Here is an 18,831-nt window from a genome sequence, read left to right on the forward strand (position 1 = left end):
GGCGCCGAGCCACATCTATGAATTTCTAATAGACTGGCTTAATATTTTGTATCAAGAGAATTCCAGAGTTGGATGATACTTTAAAGGTATCTTTCTTTTTTTTGATTATGCGGTTTGGCCACTCTGTGGTCTAGTGGTACTAAATGGTGGGTTTTTAGAGTGCCCTGGCAATTTCAAAATCGGTTCTGTATGGTACATGTTTCTGTGTGTAAGAGTGTTAAGTTTGCCAGCACTTTATTATTACCTTTTCTCCCATTTTAACAAAGTACTACAATATAATAGGAATCAGAGCTTTAGGTCTACAAATAACCCTGGATGTATTTCTTTAAATTTTTCTTTCATTGATATATTTATCATTATTTTTTGTTTTTCTCTGCAGGCCTCAGCTGTTGAAGAACGCTCTGCAGAGAGCAGTAGAGAGAGGCCAGTTAGAACAGATAACTGGCAAAGGTGCTTCGGGGACATTCCAGGTGCCAAAGTCTTGATTGTAGAGAAGTAGTCCTCAAAAGTTTTTGGTTTCAGAACCTGTAAGAATTGATTGAGGAATCCAAAGAGCTTTGGGGAGTTTTTGGTGGTGTTTGTTTGAAACAGAGTTTCACTATGTGACCCTTGGTAGAATGCTGTGGTGTCACAGTTCACAGCAACCTCAAACTCTTGGGCTTAAGTGATTTTCTTACCTCAGCCTCCCAAGTAGCTGTGACTGCAGGCACCCATCTCACTACCTGGCTTGTTTTGTTTTGTTTTGTTTAGCAGGCTCTGGCCAGGTTCAAACCCACCAGCCCCAGAGCATGTGGCCAACGCCCTAATCACTGAACTGTGGGTGCCCAGCCTGGTGGTTTGTTTTAACAACTTGATTGAAATATAGTTTGTTTAAGGTATATTCATTTTAAGTTATACTTTATAATTCAGTGATTTTTAGTAAATCTACAGAGTTGTACAACTATCAAAATCCAATTTTAGGACATTTCCCTAAAGAGCCCTTGTGTTCATTTCCAATAACTCAGTCTCAGGCAACCTACTAATCTACTTTATATAGAGATAGGCCTTTTTTGCATGTTTCATACACTGTGGTATTTTGTGACTGGCTTCTTTTATTTAGCATAATGTTTTTGAGTTTTATTCATGTTGTAGCATATAGTCGTGCTTTGATTTTTCCTCCCAAATAATATTTCATTGTGTGGATCGCACTCATTTAATCTATTCATGAGTTGATGGACATTTGGGTTATTTCCACTTTTTAGTTTATTATTACTGTCTGAACATTTATATTTATGTCTTTGTACAGATGTATGTTTTTAGGACTTGCTGGGTCATATGGTAAATTCGTGTTTTTAGAAACTAGCAGTGTGCCTGCACCATTTTATATTCCCTCCAGCAATTTATAAGGGTTCGGGATTCTCCATATTCCCACCTACATTTGTTATTCTTTTATTATACTCATTCTAGTGAACATGTGCGTGTTTGTTTTGTTTTGAGACAGAGTCTCAATATGTTGCCCTCAATAGAGTACTGTGGCATCACAGCTCACAGTAACCTCAAACTCTTGGGCTTAAGTGATTCTCTTGCTTCAGCCTCCCAAGTAGCTGGGACTCCAGGTACCTGCCACAACGCCCAGCTATCTTCTTGTTGCAGTTGTCATTGTTTTATAACTGGCCTAGGCTGGGCTCAAGCCCACTAGCCTCGGTGCATGTGGCTGGTGCTGTAACTACTGTGCTACGAGCGCCAAACCTGAATATGTGGTTTTGATTGGCATTTCCCTAATGACTGCTGATTTTTGAGTATCTTTTCAGACACTTAATAGCTGTTTGTTTTATTTCCTTTGAATTGTCTATTCAAGTACTTTACTCATTTTAAAAATTGGGTTATTTATTGCTGGGAGTGGTGGCTCACACCTGTAATCCCACCACTTGGAAGGCTGAGGCAGGTGGATTGCCTGAACTCAGAGGTTCGAGACCATCCTGAGCCCAGTGCAAGACCCCATCTCTAAAAAAAAAATAGCTGACAGGGTGGCGCCTGTGGCTCAAGGAGTAGGGCGCTGACCCTATATGCCAGAGGTAGTGGCTTCAAACGTAGCCCTGGCCAAAAAAAGAAAGAAAAACGGCTTTTGTGTATCCCCTCAAAGGGATAGGGCGCCGGCCCCATATACTGGAAGTGGCAGGTTCAAACCCAGTCCTGGCCAAAAACTGCAAAAAAAAAAAAAAAAAAAAAAAGCTGGCATAGTGAGATTCTATCTCCAAAAAAAAAAGAAAGAAAATATTGGGTTATTTGTTATAAGAGGTTCTTTAATATAAAGAAATGTCCCTCATCAGATATTTGACTTGTAAATGCTTTCTTCTATTCTGTGGCTTTCCCTTAGTATCTTTTTATTTTTTATTTTTTTGGAGACAGAATCTCACTAAGTCACCCCTTGATAGAGTGCTGTGGTGTCACAGCTCATAGCAATCTCAAACTCTTGGGCTTAAGCCATTCTCTTGCCTCAGCCTCCCAAGTAGCTAGGATTACAGGCGCCCACCACAATGCTGGCTATTTTTTTGTTGTTTTAGCAGGCCTGGACCAGGTTCTAACCCGCCAACCCCAGTGTATGTGGCCTGCACCCTAACCACTGAGCAACAAGTGTCAAGCCTTTCTCTCTCTTTTTTTTTTTTTTTTTTTTTTTTTGTTTAGGAGACAGAGTCTAAACTCTGTGTGCCCTAGGTAGAGTGCTGTGACATCATAGCTCACAGCGACTTCCAAACTCGTGGGCTGAAATTATCCTCTTGCCTCAGCCTCCCAAGTAGCTGGGACTATAGGCACCTGCCAAAATGCCCAGCTAGTCTTCTTATTTTTAGTAGAGACAGGATCTTGCTTTGGCTCTTATTCTTGCTCTTGTTCAAGTTGGTCTTCAGCTCCTAAGCTCAAGCAGTCTATCCCCCTTATCTCCCAAACTGCTAAAGATTAAAGGTGTGAGCCACCGTGCCTGGCTGTCAGTATTTTTTGAAGCACAAAGTATTTGATTTTACTAAAATTCCATTTATCATTTTTAAAATTGCTCATATAACTACTGTATCTAAGGAATCACTGCCTAACTTAAATAAATGAAAATTTGCTCCTACAAGGTTTTTAAGAGATGTTTTAAAATTTCTTTCTGAGTATTTTAATTTGGGCACTTATGTCTATAAGGTCTATAATCCATATTAAATTTTGTTTATAGCATGAGGTCAGGTTTATAATTTATCATTTTGCATATGGATATCCAACTGTCTAGAACCATATATTGAAAATACTGTCCTTTCCTCATTAAATTGCCTTGGCACCTTATCAAAAGTCAGTTGACTGAACTAGGCAAGGTAGCTCAAGCCTGTAATCCTATCACTCTGGGGGAGAGGGGGGAGTGAGGCTAGAGGATCACTTGAGCTCAGAAGTTTGAGATCAGCCTGAGCAAAGACTGAGACCATGTCTCATAAGTAGAAAAAATTAGCTGGGCATTGAGGTGGGTAAATGTAATTCCAGCCACTGGGAAGGTGAGACAGGAAGATCACTTGAGCCGGGGAGTTTGAGGTTGCTTTGAGCTAGGCTATTGCCATGGCACTCAAACCTGGGGCAACAGAGCAAGATTCTCAAAAGGTGGGGGAGCATGGTGGCTCACACCTCTAATCCTAGCACTCTGGGAGGCCAAGGCTGGTGGATTGCCTGAGTTCATGGGTTTGAGACCAGCCTAAGCAAGAGCAAGACCCCATCTCTTTAAAAAAAAAAAATACGTGTTGTGGCGAGCACCTGTAGTCCTAGCTACTTGGGAGGCTGAGGCAAGAAAATCACTTGAACCCAAGAGTTTGAGGTTACTGTGAGCTAAGATGTCATGGCACTCTACTGAGGGTGACAAAGTGAAACTCTGTCAAAAAAAAAAAAAAAATCAGTTGACCACAAATATTAGAGTTTATTTCTTGACTCTGAATTCTGTTTCATTGGCTCTATATGTGCATCCTTAATGCCAGTACTATACTGTCTTGATGACTGTGGGCTTTAAAATAATGAGTTTTGAAATGTTGACTTGTAAAGTCCTCTTTTGCAAGAATATTTTGTTTATTCTAGGTCCCTTGCAATGCCATTCAAATCTTAGGATCCACTTGTTAATTTCCACAAGAAGAAAAAACAAAAACAGCTGGGATTTTGGTAGGAATTGTGTTGAACCTGTAGATCAATTTGGAATGAATCACTCTCTTTACAGTGTTGGGTTTTTCAATCCATGAACATTGACTATCTTTTTATGTGATTTCTTTCAGCAGTGTTGTGTGTAAAAGTCTTGAATTTCTTCTGTTAAATTTATTCCCAAGTGTTTTATTCTTTCTCCATGCTATAGTGAATGGAAGTGTTTTCTTTCATTTTCAGATTATTCATGCTAGCTTAAAGAGGTATAACTGATTTGTCTACTGATCTTCACTTGATCCTAGACAAAAGGCCAAGAAGCAATTGTCTATTGGTCTTGTATACTGCAGCCTTGCTGAACTTATTTACTAGTTCTAGTGGTACTTTTGTAGATTCCTTGGACTTTTCTATGTACAGGCTCATGTTATCTGTAAATAAAAATGATTTTACTTCTTCCTTTTCAATCAGGATATCTTTTACTTCTTTTTCTGGCCTGATTATTCTAGATAGAACCTTCAAAACAGTATTGAATAGAAGTGATAAGAGCAGACATTCTTTCCTTGTTTTTTATTTTAGAAAGCATTCAGTCTTTGCACCAGCTGGTAGATTTTTCATGGATGCCTATTGTCAGCTTGAAAAAGTTCTATATTCCTAGTTTGTTGAGAATTTTCATCATGAAAGACTGTTGGATTTGTCAAATGCTTTTTCTGTGTCTAATGAGATGATTGTGTGGTTTGTGTCCTTTATTCTGTTAATGTGATCAGTTATGCTGATTGATTTATGTGATTCCTAAAACGTTAGTTGCCACCCTCACTTGCTGCTGACAACCTGCCACACTGCATGCACGCCCTGCCGCCGCCCCACAGAAATGCTTTGATTACCCACAGTTCTTCACCAGATAAGACCAGTGTCCAGGGCACTGGCTCCCCATCTCACTCAGGCTTATGCCAGAGATAGAAAATTTGGCGCAGATGCCTGAGCCTTAGTGCCTCAAGGTATAGACCTTTTAGCCGATGCTGTAGCTGTTACAATGGGGCCAATGGGAAGAACAGTGATTGTTGAACAGAGTTGGGGAAGTCCCAAAGTAACAACAGATGGTGTGACTGCAAAGTCAATTGACTTAAAGGATAAATATAAAAATATTGGAGCTAAGCTTATTCAGAATGTTGCCAGTAACACAAACGAAGAGGCTGGGGAGGGTACCACCACTGCCACTGTGTTGCCACGGTCTATTGCCAAGGAAGACTTCAAAAAGATTAGCAAAGGTGCTAATCCAGTGGAAATCAGGAGAGGTGTGATGTTAGCTATTAATGCTGTCATTGCTGAACTGAAGAAGCAGTCTAAACCTGTGATAACCCCTGCAGATTTTATTGTTCAGGTTGCTACGATTTCTGCAAATGGAGACAAAGAAATTGGCGGCAGCATTTCTGATGCAATGAAAAAGGTTGGAAGAAAAGGTGTCATAACAATGAAGGATGGGAAAACACTGAATGATTTAGAAATTATTGAAGGCATGAAGTTTGATCAAGGTTATATTTCTCCATATTTTATTAACACATCAAAAGGTCAGAAATGTGAATTCCAGGATGCCTATGTTCTATTAAGTGAAAAGAAAATTTCTAGTGTCCCGTCAATCATACCTGCTCTTGAAATTGCCAGTGCTCACCGTAAGCCTTTGGTCATAATTGCTGAAGATGTTGATAGAGCAGCTCTAAGCACACTCATTTTGAATAGGCTAAAAGTTTGTCTTCAAGTTGTAGCAGTCAAAGCTCCAGGTTTTGGTGATAAAAGGAAGAACCAGCTTAAAGACATAGCTATTGCTTCTGGTGGTGCAGTGTTCGGAGAAGAGTTGACCCTAAATATTGAAGATGTTCAGCTTCATGACTTAAGAAAAATTGGAGAGGTCATTGTAACCAAAGATGATACTGTGCTCTTGAAAGGAAAAGGTGACAAGGCTCAAACTGAAAAACGTATTCAAGAAATTGTTGAGCAGTTAGAGATTACAAGTGAATATGAAAAGGAAAAACTAAAAGAACGTCTGGCAAAACTTTCAGATGGAGTAGCTGTGCTGAAGGTTTGTGGAACAAGTGATGTTGAAGTAAATGAAAAGAAAAAGAGTTACAGACGTCCTTAATGCCATAAGAGCTGCTATTGAAGAAGGCATTGTTCTCAGAGGGGGCTGTGCTCTGCTTCGGTGCATCCCAGCCTTGGACTCACTAACTCCAGCTAATGAAGATCAAAAAATTGGTATAGAAATTATTAAAAGAACACTCAAAATTCCTGTAGTGACCATCGCTAAGAATCCAGGTGTTGAAGGATCTTTGACAGTGGAGAAAATAATGCGAAGTTCCACAGAAGTTGGTTATGATGCTATGATTGGAGATTTTGTGAATATAGTGGAAAAAGGAATCACTGATCCAACAAAGGTGGTAAGAACTGCTTTACTGGATGCTGCTGGGGTGGCTTCTCTGTTAACTACAGCAGAAGTTGTAGTCACAGAACTTCCTAAAGAAGAGAAGGACCCTGGAGTGGGTGCAATGGGTGGCATAGGAGGTGGCATGTTCTAATTCCTTGAATAGTGCTTTACCATTAATGAACTGTGACAGGAAGCTCAAGGCGGTGTTCCTCAACTTCAGAGAAGTCAGTTGAAGAACGTGAAGAAAAGACTGACTAATGTTTAAGAAAATCACTATTGCCACCAGTTACTGGTTTCAGTTGACAAATATGATTGTTTACTGCTGTCATCCATTGTCCATGCCTAGAGATAATTTATTTTGTATTTTTGAATAAAAAGACATTTGTACATTCCTGATACTAGGTGCAAGAGCCATGTACCAGTATACTGCTTTCAACTTAAATCACTGAGGCATTTTTACTACTATTCTGTTAAAATCAGAATTTTAGTGCTTGCCATCACCAGATAAAAAGTTAAGAAGCAGCCTTTCTGTGGAGAGTAAGAATAATTGTATACAAAGTTGAGAAATATCCAATTATGTGGCAACCTTTGTGTAATAAAAATTTAAAGTTAAAATAAATAAAAATAAAAGGTTGCCATGTGGCACTTGAAACCATACCAGTGAACTTCTTTTTTTTTTTTGAGACAGAGACTCAAGCTATCTCCCTGGGTAGAGTGCAGTGGCATCACAGCTCACAGCAACCTCCAACTCCTGGGCTTAAGCGAGTCTCCTGCCTCAGCCTCCCAAGTAGCTGGAACTACAGGCGCCAGCCACAGTGCTGGCCATTTTTTTTTTTTGGTTGCAGCCATCATTGTTGTTTGGTGGTCCTGGGCTGGAGATTCGAACCCGCGACCTTAGGTGTATGTGACTGGCACCTGAGCCGATTGAGCCACAGGCGCCAAGCCCCAGTGAACTTCTTATACTGTTACCTTAAAATCCATTGATCCCTTTTGAACTTTGAGTAGATCTTTTTACCATGCATATTTTTGTAACATGAGGTGAGTTCGTCATTGGGAAATCAGTGGCAGATTTTCCAAATGTTGGTATTTCATCATACCATGACAAAAATTGCAATCATTGGTATCAGCTATCGATCTCGTAAAAACAGTATTTAAATAATTGGGAAGATAATAACAAGCTCACAATGATAGATACAAATTTCCCACAATTAAGTTTTCTTTCAAAAAGTTAGATTTTTATAACATTGTTTGACTTGAAGTGACAGGGTCATTTAATTCATTCTCAAGATGAATCAAGACAAGATGCTGTCTACCCTATGCCCATGTCTAAATTACCCTAGTTTATCAGTTATTTTTTCAAGTAAAAAAGGTATTCCAAGAAAAGTATAACTACTTCAACTCCTAACTCATATAATCACAGATGTGCTTTTCCTGAAGAATATCATCCCTCCATGTGTAGCCATGATGCTTTATGTATTCTCATTGTTTCAACCCATAAAATACTAAAAAGACACACTCAAGGATTGAAATGTAATAAAATACTTATACTACTTTATCAAGAGCATTTGTAAGTGAATTGGTGCTATTCTTCTTTTAAACCATAGTACATAGCAGTTAAGGAAGATAATAACCATATTTTTGTGCCTATGCCTTGATTTGTGTTAAGGTGGCAGCAGTTTTATCCACCATTGGTTCTGCATCATCAGTGCTGTGGAAAAGGCAAATCACATTTTAGTTTTATTATAAAAATCGTTTTGACCGTGTAAATCCTCTGAAAGAATTTCAGGACCCACCCCCCCCCACCCCCCCAGAAAGTTGTGGACCAGTCTTTGAGAACCACTAACCACTATTGTAGAGGACTCCTAATTTTCTCCTTTTTCTTTTTGCTTATGAATAATACTCTTTGTTCTCAGCCTTGCCTATCATCTTGAAATATGCTATATAATCTTATATGACATACTTATCAAAATTTTCCTTTACAGTTTTCCTTATGGGATTATTAATGAGGCTACTTACTACTTTTGTACCTACAACTGACCTTGAACAACCACAGGGCTTGGGGCACTGATGCTCCCTTTTCATCTCCCTGCAGTCAAAGATCTGCATATAACTTTTGACTCCCTAGAAATTTACCTACTAATTGCAAACTGTTGAGCGGAAGCCTTATTGACAATATAAACATTGGTTAACAAACGTATTTTCTATGTTGTATGTATTATATACTGTATTACAATAATAAAGTAACCTACAGAAAAGAAAATGTTAAGAAAATCATAAGGAAGAGAAAATATTTATTATTAAATGAAAGAGGATCATCTTTAAGATCTTCATCCTTTTTGTCTTCATATTGAGTAGGTTGAGGTGAATTGGTCTTATCTCAGGGGTGGCAGAAACAAAAGAAAATCCATGTATACAAACCCATGTTGTTCAACAGTAAGCTGTACTTCATTCTGTAGATTCAGAAAAAGGAAGTATTCTCAAAAGAGTCTTGATTTATTGAGGCTATAACAGGTATCTTTGGGTTAGGTTGACTATTGCAGTTGTAGGGTAGATGGAAGGAGAAATTATCTGTGAGGTTTAGGAGTCCTCAGTTAGGTTGAATACCTGGTGAATGAAAGAGAAAGTCCCTAACCTGAAAATTTATTGTAAAACATATCTGTGCTAATGCAGGAACTCCGACCCACCTGGTGCAGAGGAGTCTTGTCTTGACCTGCTTTGGGAGAGTGTTGTCTTGATGCTTTTCTCTTCCTCCTTGGAAAACAGCTGAAGAAATCAGGGGAGAAACCCCTGCTTGGTGGAAGCCTGATGGAATATGCAATCTTGTCTGCCATTGCTGCCATGAATGAGCCGAAGACCTGCTCTACCACTGCTCTGAAGAAATATGTCCTGGAGAACCACCCAGGGACCAATTCCAACTATCAAAGTAAGACTCAGAATCGCATGCATTTAACTGGGATTAGGGAATTTTTCTTTTGAGATAACTTTAGTGATCATACTACTAACATAAGAGTACTTATTGCTGACTCCCAAAACCAGCAGAGAATAGCTTCACAATTTTTTTGTTTTGTTTTAAAGACACAGGGTCTTCTGCTGCTGCCTAGGCTGCAGTATAGTGGCACAGTCACAATTCACTGCAACTTCAGACTCCTAGACTTAGGTGATCCTCCTCTCTTCTTCCTGAGTATCTCAGACTACCAGGATGGACCACCACAACTGGCTAATTTTTGTATTTTTTTTGTAGAGATGGGATCTCTCATTGCCATGGCTGGTCTTGAATTCTGGCCTCAAGCGATCCTCCTGCTTTGTTTTTGTTTTTTGTTTTTTTGGTTTTTTTTTTTAATTACTTCTTCCTCCTGTAGTGTTTTCTTGCCCCCCCATGTAACTGGGATCACAAGGTCCGGCTGTCTTGTTGTTGCAGAGACGGGGTCTCACTCTGGCTCACTCTGCCTCAGGCGGATCTTCAGCTGGTCTTGAACCTCTGAGCACAGGTGACCCACCACGCCCGTCTGATCCTCCTGCTTTGTATTCCCAAAGTGCTGGGATTACAGGCATAAGCCACCATTGCTGGCTGCAAATATATTATTATTAAAAAAGAAAAACAAGTCTCAGTTCCTGTAGCACAGTGGTTATGGCTCTGGTCACATGCACTGAGGCTGGTGTGTTTGAACCAGGTCCGGGCCAGCTAAACAACAATGACAACTATAACAAAAATAGCTGGGCGTTGTGGCAGGCACCTCTAGTCCCAGCTACTTGGGAGGCTGAGGCAAGAGAATTGCTTAAGCCCAAGAGTTTGAGGTTGCTGTGAGCTATGATGCTACAGCACTCTACCGAGGGTGACATAATAAGACTCTTGTCTCAAAAAACAAAACAAATGCAACTTATCCTTAATGTAAGTGTCTATTGATCAGAAGTTGATTTTCTATGAAATTTTTCTGATAACATATTTTTATTCTTTTTTTTTTGGTCTGAGATAGAGTCTCACTATGTCACCCTTGGTAGAGTTGCTGTGGTTCTCTTGCCTCAGCCTACTGAGTAACTGAGATTACAGGCACCTGCCACAATGCCTGGCTATTTTTTGTTGTTAACTGTTACTGTTTTTTTAGCAGGCCCTGGCTGGGTTCAAACCCACCAGCTCCAATGCATGTGACCAACACCCTAACCACTGAGCTATGGGCACTGAGCCACATATTTTTATTCTAATTTAGATAAATCTCTAGGTTTAAAACACCTATTTTTGCCTTTTTTTTTTTTTTTGAGGTGGGGGACTTTGCTTTGTTGCCCAAGCTTGAGTGCAGCGGCTTTATTATAGCTAACTACAACCTCAAACTCTTAGGCTCCAGTGTTCCTCTGGCCTCAGCCTTCCAAGTAGCTGGGCCAACAAGAGCATACTGCCACATCTGGCTAATTTTTGTATTTTTATAGAAATGAAGTCTTGCTATTTTGTTCAGATGGTCTCAAATTCCTGGCCTCAAGTGCTCCTCCCGTGGCATCCCAAGGTTCTAGGATTCTAGCCATTGTGCCTGGCTCATGTACTTCATATATTGTGTTTAATTGTGTATGTTAACCCTTAGAGGCTATTTCATGATTTTTTATTCTTAGCCAAATATTTTAACAGAAGATGAATTTGAGTTCAACAACTCAACTTTTTGAGTTTCATGATTGTGCATCTTTTTTTAGATGCTCAGTCACTATAAAATACATTTTTTAATATGTCTCTAAGAGATTGAGGCACGAGGAAACACAATATTGTTTCGTTACTGTTTGCTCTTTTGCGAGGAATTGGTTTTGTTCATCTTTGTAAAATAATTTTCCTAGATGATTATCAATACCTATGTATCAATAAATGTTTAAAACAATGAAATATTTAGTTTTAGCCCTGCTGTTGACCATTTATGTGCTACCTTAGGGCAAGTCACTTAACTGTTCTGGGTTCAGGTTGCTTGACCATTCTGAGCTAAAACTGTGAAATGAGGAATTTGACTTAATTTTTTAATTTAACTCTTGTCAAATTTATTGGCTCTAAAATTTTTTTTTTTTTTTTTTTTTTGAGACAGAGTCTCACTATGTCATCCTTGGTAGAGTCCTGTCATATAATAGCTCCCAGCAACCCCAAACTCTTGGGCTTAAGCGATTCTCTTGCCTCAGCCTCCCAAGTAGTTGGGACTACAGGCACCCGCCACAATGCCTGCCTTTTTTGTTGTTGTTGTATTTATTGTTGTTTAGCAGTCCTGGGCTGGGTTTGAACCAGCCATCCTCAGTGTCTGTGGCTGGTGCGGTAGCTACTATGCTGTGGCTCTCAAGCTCTAAATAAATATTTTAACGAATAAATACCTTTTGACCAAAGAGGATTCACCTTATGTGACAGGACATTGAATTTGTTGGCATCTAATTGTGGTTGAGAGACTTAGCAAATCTGAATAATTGGGGGTAACTTTCTTGATTTTTGAATTTTTTGTTCAGTGCATTTGCTGAAGAAAACCCTGCAGAAGTGTGAAAAGAACGGGTGGATGGAACAGATCTCTGGGAAAGGGTTCAGTGGCACCTTCCAGCTCTGTTTTCCCTATTACCCCAGGTAAGCACTTACCCTGTAATAAGTAGGTCATTGTAAATTTAAAATCTCATTCAGTGCTGTAGGCTTAGTTTAACTTACTTTTACCCTTGTTACTGTTACACTGAACTGGAAATACAGTTATCCCTGGTATATGAGGGGGATTGAAGCCCCATGCATACTCAAGTCCACAGTCGGCCTTGTGGAACCTGCATATCTACAAAGTTAGCTTTCCATACATATACGTTTACCACTTGAGAACACTATTATTTCTGATCTGTGTTTGGTTGAAAAAATTCTGCATATAAATGGACTGCAGTTTAAATAAGAACGGGAGTTTTGGCTATCTTGCTAGAGCATAGTTAGCCAGCTGTTTTTGAAATAAGCATCAAATTCTTTGAGATCGTGAATGTTCAACTTGATCTTCATTCCTTCTTTATCAAGTAAAAAGGTTATTGGAGGATTATATATGTTTTAATTCTCCAATATCAAATAGGGAGAACATCACCTGTTTTCAAGAATTCTTACTCTGGAGGCAAGGGATTGCTTGAAGCCAAAGATTTAAGGTTGCTGTGAACTACAATGCCACGATACTCTACCCAGGGCAACAGAATGAGAGCAACTCTGTCGCCAAAAAATACCAAATCCTTTCTCTACCTTCTTCATACTTCTTAGGGACAGCGACATTTATTTAAAAACTAAAAGTATTGAACACCTCCTAGGGCTAGGAATTGTTCTGTGCACTGATGCTAAATAATTTTCTTATATTTTAATTTCCAGTGAAGTACCATGACGTGTACTGCTACGACCCTAATTTAGTAAGACTACAGTCTAACTTTATGTTATTTTCTGTGTACAATCATAAGTGTTACTTGGCTAAATGCATATTTTATGAATTTTTTCAAACATTAGCCATTAAATTTAATTCTCAAGATTACACATATAAAATGTAATAATTTGCCAGGAAGATGGTATAGGCCTATTTACTCAGAAGGCAAGGTAGGAGGGATTACCTGAACCTGGTAGTTTAAGTCCAGTCTGGGCAACATAGCAAGATTCCATCATTAAAATAAATAATTAAATTTTTTTTTCATTATTTAAAGACATATTAAAGTCTGGGCATGGTGACTCATACCTGTAATCCTAGCTCTGGGAGGCTGAAGTGGGAGAATTGCTTGAGCTGAGGAGCTGGAGACCAACCTGGGCAAGAGTGAGACCAATCTTGAGTCTTGTGGCAGGTGCCTGTAGTTCAGCTACTCAGGAGGCTGAGACAGGAGGGTTGTTTGAGCCCAGGACTCTGAGGTTGCTATCAACTAGGCTAAGGCCACAGCACTCTAACCTAGAACAAAAACATGAGACACTGTCTCGAAAAAAGGGCCAGGCACAATGGCTCATGCCTGTAATCCTAGCACTCTGAAAGGCTGAGGCGGGTGGCTTGATTGAGCTCAGGAGTTTGAGACCAGCTGCAACCAAAAGGAGACCTTGTCTCTTAAAAAAATAGCCAGGCATTGTGGCAGGGGACTGTGGTCCCAGCTACTTGGGAGGCTGAGGCAAGAGAATCACTTAAGCCTAAGAGTTTGAGGTTGCTGTGAGAGACGACTCATGGCACTCAACCAAGGGTAACAAAGTGAGACTCTGTCTCATAAAAAAAAAAAAAATACTAAAGGAATCTGGATTTCTACTATTTAGAGCCAAGATGACTTAGGGGATCCTTGCCAGATTTCTCTACAACTTTGAAGAGATTTAGTCTTTTGAGGTCTCTGTAAACATTGATATCTTTTGACACTATTATAAGAGCAAAAATGACTGCTGCATAGTCCATTCTCTGTATACTCATTGGCTAATATAGACATGTATTAGGAGTTTAAGTAATTGTTTACTAAATTATTAAAGGTCCTTTTTTTTCTTCTATAAAGGTTTCATTGTGTGGGGAGGGGGTTGCTCAATCCTTCTCCAGCTTTCCTCATTGTGGCTAGGACATTGCTGAGCTTCTTCCACTTCCTCTAACTTGGATGATGTGTGTCCTCATCCTTTTCTTTTTTTGTTTTCTTGTTTTTTTTTTTTTTTTTTGATAGAAGAGTCTCACCGTGTCACCCTCAATACAGCAATCTCAAATTCTTGGGCTTAAGCGATTCTCTTGCCTCATCCTCCCGAGTAGCTGGGACTACAGGCACCCACCACAATGCCCGGCTGTTTTTAGAGACAAGGTCTCAGTCTTGCTTAGGCTGGTCTCCACCCTGTAAGCTCAGGCTATCTAACGACCTCAGCCTCCCACAGTGCTAGGATTATAGGCGTGGGTCACCGTGCCGGCCCCCATCCTTTCCTTGACAAGACTTTAGAGTCCATTTGTCCTTGGACCTTCATGGCATGCTGCTCACGTAGGGCAAAGCCACTCATTTCTCATATCATGTCCCACAGAAACTTAATGTGTTTGGTGGGGCACCTGCAGTGTTAGCTGTGCCTAGGCTTGCTCATGTTCTTGATCACCTTGTGGCCTAGTTGAGGCCTACAGCCATGAGGTAGCACAGAGCCATGGCTGAGCTCTCTAGTGGCTGGTGATGTGAAAGAGAAAGGGAATGAGGTATGATTTGGGACTTTTATAGATTTGTCGTGACTTGTGTGTTCAAAATAGGTTAAATTGTATCCTTATATATGTAGTCTAACTTGACATTATAGGTGGAGGTTGGGAAGAAGTTGAGAATGTCCAGAGAAGAGCATCTGAGTTTCCGTTATTTTCCTTGTCCTGTATGGGACTTCTTCTTTTACCTAATTTTTTTTCCCCCATAGCCCAGGAGTTCTGTTTCCAAAGAAAGAGCCAGATGATTCTAAAGATGAGGATGAAGATGAAGATGAGTCATCAGAAGAAGATTCTGAGGATGACGAGCCACCACCTAAGAGAAGGTGTGGATGTCTGAAAATCCCATCTTGTGGAGAGGATAATAAATATTTTAGAGCTAAAAATGGTACTGATAGGAGGGGCTGACGAGGGAAAGTATTTTGACATTCATGATCCTTCTCAGGTTCTTTGTGTAACTTTTGAATTTATCTTCTCCGTTGAAAATGTCAGAGGCTCAGAATGTAGAACGTGCTGTGAATACATAGTTTACTCTTTGGTCAATCCTGTGTATATTTATAATTGAGTTATTCAAAGAAAAACAATTTCATATTACTGTAGGAAAAGTACCATTGAATTAATGTGTAGGTTTCCATAAATTGGTTGAATTTTTATTCAGATATTTATACAATTTTAGTAAAGCCTCTAGTCACATTTTTGACCTTAACATAGGTGACATCTTATGATTGCCTTTGCTCTTTGGTCCTTATAGGTTACTGAAGAAAACCCCAGCCAAGTCCCCAGGGAAGGCTGCGTCTATGAAGCAGAGAGGTTCCAAGCCTGCACCTAAAATCCCAGCTGCCCAGAGGGGAAAAGCTAGGCCCCTGCCCAAGAAAGCCCCTCCTAAGGCCAAAACTCCTGCCAAGAAAGCCAGACCCTCACCCTCAGTCATCAAGAAACCAGGTGGTGGCTCTTCAAAGAAGTCTACAGCCAGTGTGAGAAAGGAAGTGAAATTGCCTGGCAAGGGCAAATCTACCATGAAGAAGACTTTCAAAGCGAAAAAGTAAATTTTATAGGAAAAAAGGGTATCATGATGAAATTAAAAATATTATTTTCTAAGGTCAGTGTGCATTTGTTTTAGTTTTCATGCTTTTAAAATTACTTTGTTTACCTCCCTTATGAACATTGTGTGGAGGGAATATGAATAAACCAGTTTAGGCATTTCTTAGTTTTAGGTGCTGTTCTTGGTGCCTGCCCCTTCCCTCAGTCATTTTAATTTCTTCAATAATCCTGGACTTTCCTAAAGTGTGTAATCCATACTTGTATTTTGTTCTCCCTACCCAAAACCCCAGTTGTTTTTATGCTTTGACTTATGTTTTTCTTCCAGTTTTATCTAAACATTTTGCAAAGATTTTTATATTTGTGGAAAGCATCAAGAACAGGATGCTGGTCAGGGGCTAGAAGTAAAAGGAGGCAGGATAGCACTGACTGAATTGACGCCTCTTGCCTGGAGACTTCAGTGATAGCTGTAATAATCTTATTTATAAAAACTGCTCCACTAACCCTTTCTCTCCAACTATAAACACAGAGACAGCTTTGGGAATAAGCCAAAACAGTATGATCTTCATTAGATTTTGAAGACACATGACTCCTTTCAGCCACCTTTCACATAGATTAATTTCCAGGTATTTTTCACCAGCCTAGAGCATTGCATTCCCTGAACAGCAAGCACAAATTCTATATACCACTTGGTTTTTGAGTGAAGAGAAAGTATAGGAATATATTGATTGAGTCTGTGATTTCTGGTCTTAACCTGTGTTACCAAAAATCAAAACAAATCTTGATGAAATGTTTAAATTTTGTTTGTTTGTTTTTAATATTTGGAGCATGAGTTGTCACTTCCTGTTTGCCTTTTTCATAAGAAAATGTTGGAGAGTTACATCATTGCTAATGTAGAAATGTTAAGTGGAAAAACATGCAATTTGCTAAAATAAACTAGATTCCAGATTCATCTGAGTTTTTTTCCCCTCCTTTCTTTCCATAGCACTTTTTGATATCAAGCAAGTGGCTTCCTTTTTGAGATACTAAAAAAAGGAAAAAAAGTAAATGAAGCCCTACTACCTAACCCTTTCTTATTTGTATTGGTTTTAGTATTGTGAAGTTGTGTTAAATAGTACTAGCTTTCTACTTGAAAAATACCAATTTCTGGTTATTTCTTTTCCCTGTGGCACTTGACATTGTAATTGTCTTAAACTTTCTGGAGTACATCTTCTGGCCCCTTGAGTGCTGCCAGAGGCAAAAAATGTTTCTTTTTCATTCCACTTGCATTGTTTCCTGGGATCCCTTCTGTCGCCTGAAGTATGGCTGAGAAATGGACTTGAGAAAAGATTGGCTTGAATTAGATCATAATCATGTGTGATCCCATCATGAGTTCATTGGAATTTGTGTTGCATGTAAGGCAATCTTTCCTGTTGTAAATCTTCCTTTTTTTATGTACATATATTTTGAAAAATATGAATAAACATGAAATTTTAAAAGCTGGTGAACTGTAGCTTATATTTAAAAGTTTTCTAGTATATCTTCAGAAGTAAAGTTTTGCCCTCACTTGAGTCTTTTCTGTTCCTTGCAAATGGAGACTACCATTTTCCTTTTTAAATACAAGCTCCAGTTTATTTGCTTTTGATGTTTCTAGTTATGTTGAATGCTTATTATTTAATTAATGAAAATGTTGTATATTCAACAAATATTCAATGTTCAGATTAAGTCCTTGGACTAGAAGAAATTATAGCACTGCAAAGTATAACAGATGAATCCTAATTCTAGAAGGTAATTCTAATTTCTCTTGTGCTGTTTAGCAAGTAATGATTCTTGATCGTATAAATATATAGGTACCTGTGCTCAGAATTCTCTTCTGCAATCAAAAAATGGAGGATTTGGGTTGGTTTCTTTGTTTTATCATACTGCTTTTAAAAAGATGTACTGAGTAATCACTTGGTAGTTGTATTGCATATCAAGTACTTAAGTGTTGTAGGGTAGGAAATTTAGATCATTTAAGGTCCCTTCCAATCTTGACATTCTATTAACTATAAAGACGGTTTGCTTCAGCATCATGTAAAAGGGAAAAGAGAAGAGGATCATTGCACTTGAGCTGGGTGTGCACCACCACTCCTGGTTTTTTCTCTTTGTTTTTTGTTTTTTGTGTTTTTTTTTTGAGACAGAGTCTGAAGCTGTCGCCCTGGGTAGAGGGCCATGGCGTCACAGGTCACAGCAACCTCAAACTCTTAGGCTTAAGCTATTCTCTTGCCTCACCCTCCCAAGTAGCTGGGACTATAGCTGTCTGCCACAACTGGCCTGCCTATTTTTGGTTGTAGTTGTCATTGTTTGGCAGGCCTTGGGCTGGATTTGAATCCGCCATCTCCGTTGTATGTGGCTGGCGCCCTAGCTGCTGAGCTATACGCACCAAACCACTCCTAGTTAATTTTTTTAAATGTTTTTATAGAGCTGGGGTCTCACTATGTTGTCTAGGCTGGTATTGAACTCCTGGGCTCAAATCATGCTGCTGCCTCAGCCTCCCAAAATGCTGGCATTACAGTCATGAGCCACCATCTCTAGCCAATAAACTGTGAAAATTCAGGATTATAATTAAGATTTCCCATATTTGGAACCCGAAAAATTATATTAATTACTTTATCTCTCTTTGAGTTAAGCAAAAATGCATTTTACCCATGAAAGGAGAGAAATTCTTCCCTTAATTGGAAATAACTATTCAACTATTTTCCCTGTAACTTCTGATTGATGTAGAGTTGCTTTTGTGTTTTCTGGGTAGAAGAGATGGTCACTCACTTCTGCAGCACTAAGCTGAAGACCCAAAACTATTGGTAAGTACAAAAAACCACTAAACAACCACTTGATAAAGAAGTGCTTAGAGACTGTTGTCTGTAGATGGCAAAATGGTGTCTCTGTTGAATTTTCTTTAAGAAACTAATCTCTGCCATCTTTATAAAGAATAACTACATGAGCCCGGGCCCGCCAAACAACAATGATGGCTGCAACCAAAAAATGGCCAGGCGTGGCAGGCGCCTGTAGTCCCAGCGACTTGGGAGGCTGAGGCAGGAGACTCGCTTGAGCCCAGGAGTTGGAGGTTGCTGTGAGCATGATGCCATGGCACTCTACCCAGGGGGATAGCTTGAG

General features: G+C 39.4%; 1 protein-coding gene and 1 pseudogene across 4 annotated transcripts in view; both read left to right on the forward strand.

Annotated features, from left to right (window-relative positions):
- The window catches only part of HP1BP3 (heterochromatin protein 1 binding protein 3), a 48,986-nt gene extending 31,805 nt beyond the window's left edge, over positions 1-17,181 (forward strand). For 2 of the 3 annotated variants that reach the window (XM_003783826.2, XM_012801554.2), the window contains exons 8-12: positions 380-470; positions 9,302-9,461; positions 11,999-12,110; positions 14,874-14,987; positions 15,413-15,864. In XM_003783826.2, the coding sequence (XP_003783874.1) occupies positions 380-470; positions 9,302-9,461; positions 11,999-12,110; positions 14,874-14,987; positions 15,413-15,707 (772 nt within the window). In that variant the 3' untranslated portion in view covers positions 15,708-15,864. Of the gene's footprint in view, positions 1-379; positions 471-9,301; positions 9,462-11,998; positions 12,111-14,873; positions 14,988-15,412 lie in introns of all 3 variants that reach the window. The other variant, XM_012801553.1, reaches the window with a different exon arrangement.
- On the forward strand, positions 4,920-7,153 carry LOC100954250 (annotated as a pseudogene). The gene has a single exon (XR_002771800.1). The product of XR_002771800.1 is annotated as a 60 kDa heat shock protein, mitochondrial pseudogene (transcript).
- Positions 17,182-18,831: the final 1,650 nt, after the last annotated feature.

The sequence above is a fragment of the Otolemur garnettii genome, unplaced genomic scaffold, assembly GCF_000181295.1.
Source record: "Otolemur garnettii isolate 467f Iridium unplaced genomic scaffold, OtoGar3 scaffold00009, whole genome shotgun sequence".
Classification (NCBI taxonomy): domain Eukaryota; kingdom Metazoa; phylum Chordata; class Mammalia; order Primates; family Galagidae; genus Otolemur; species Otolemur garnettii.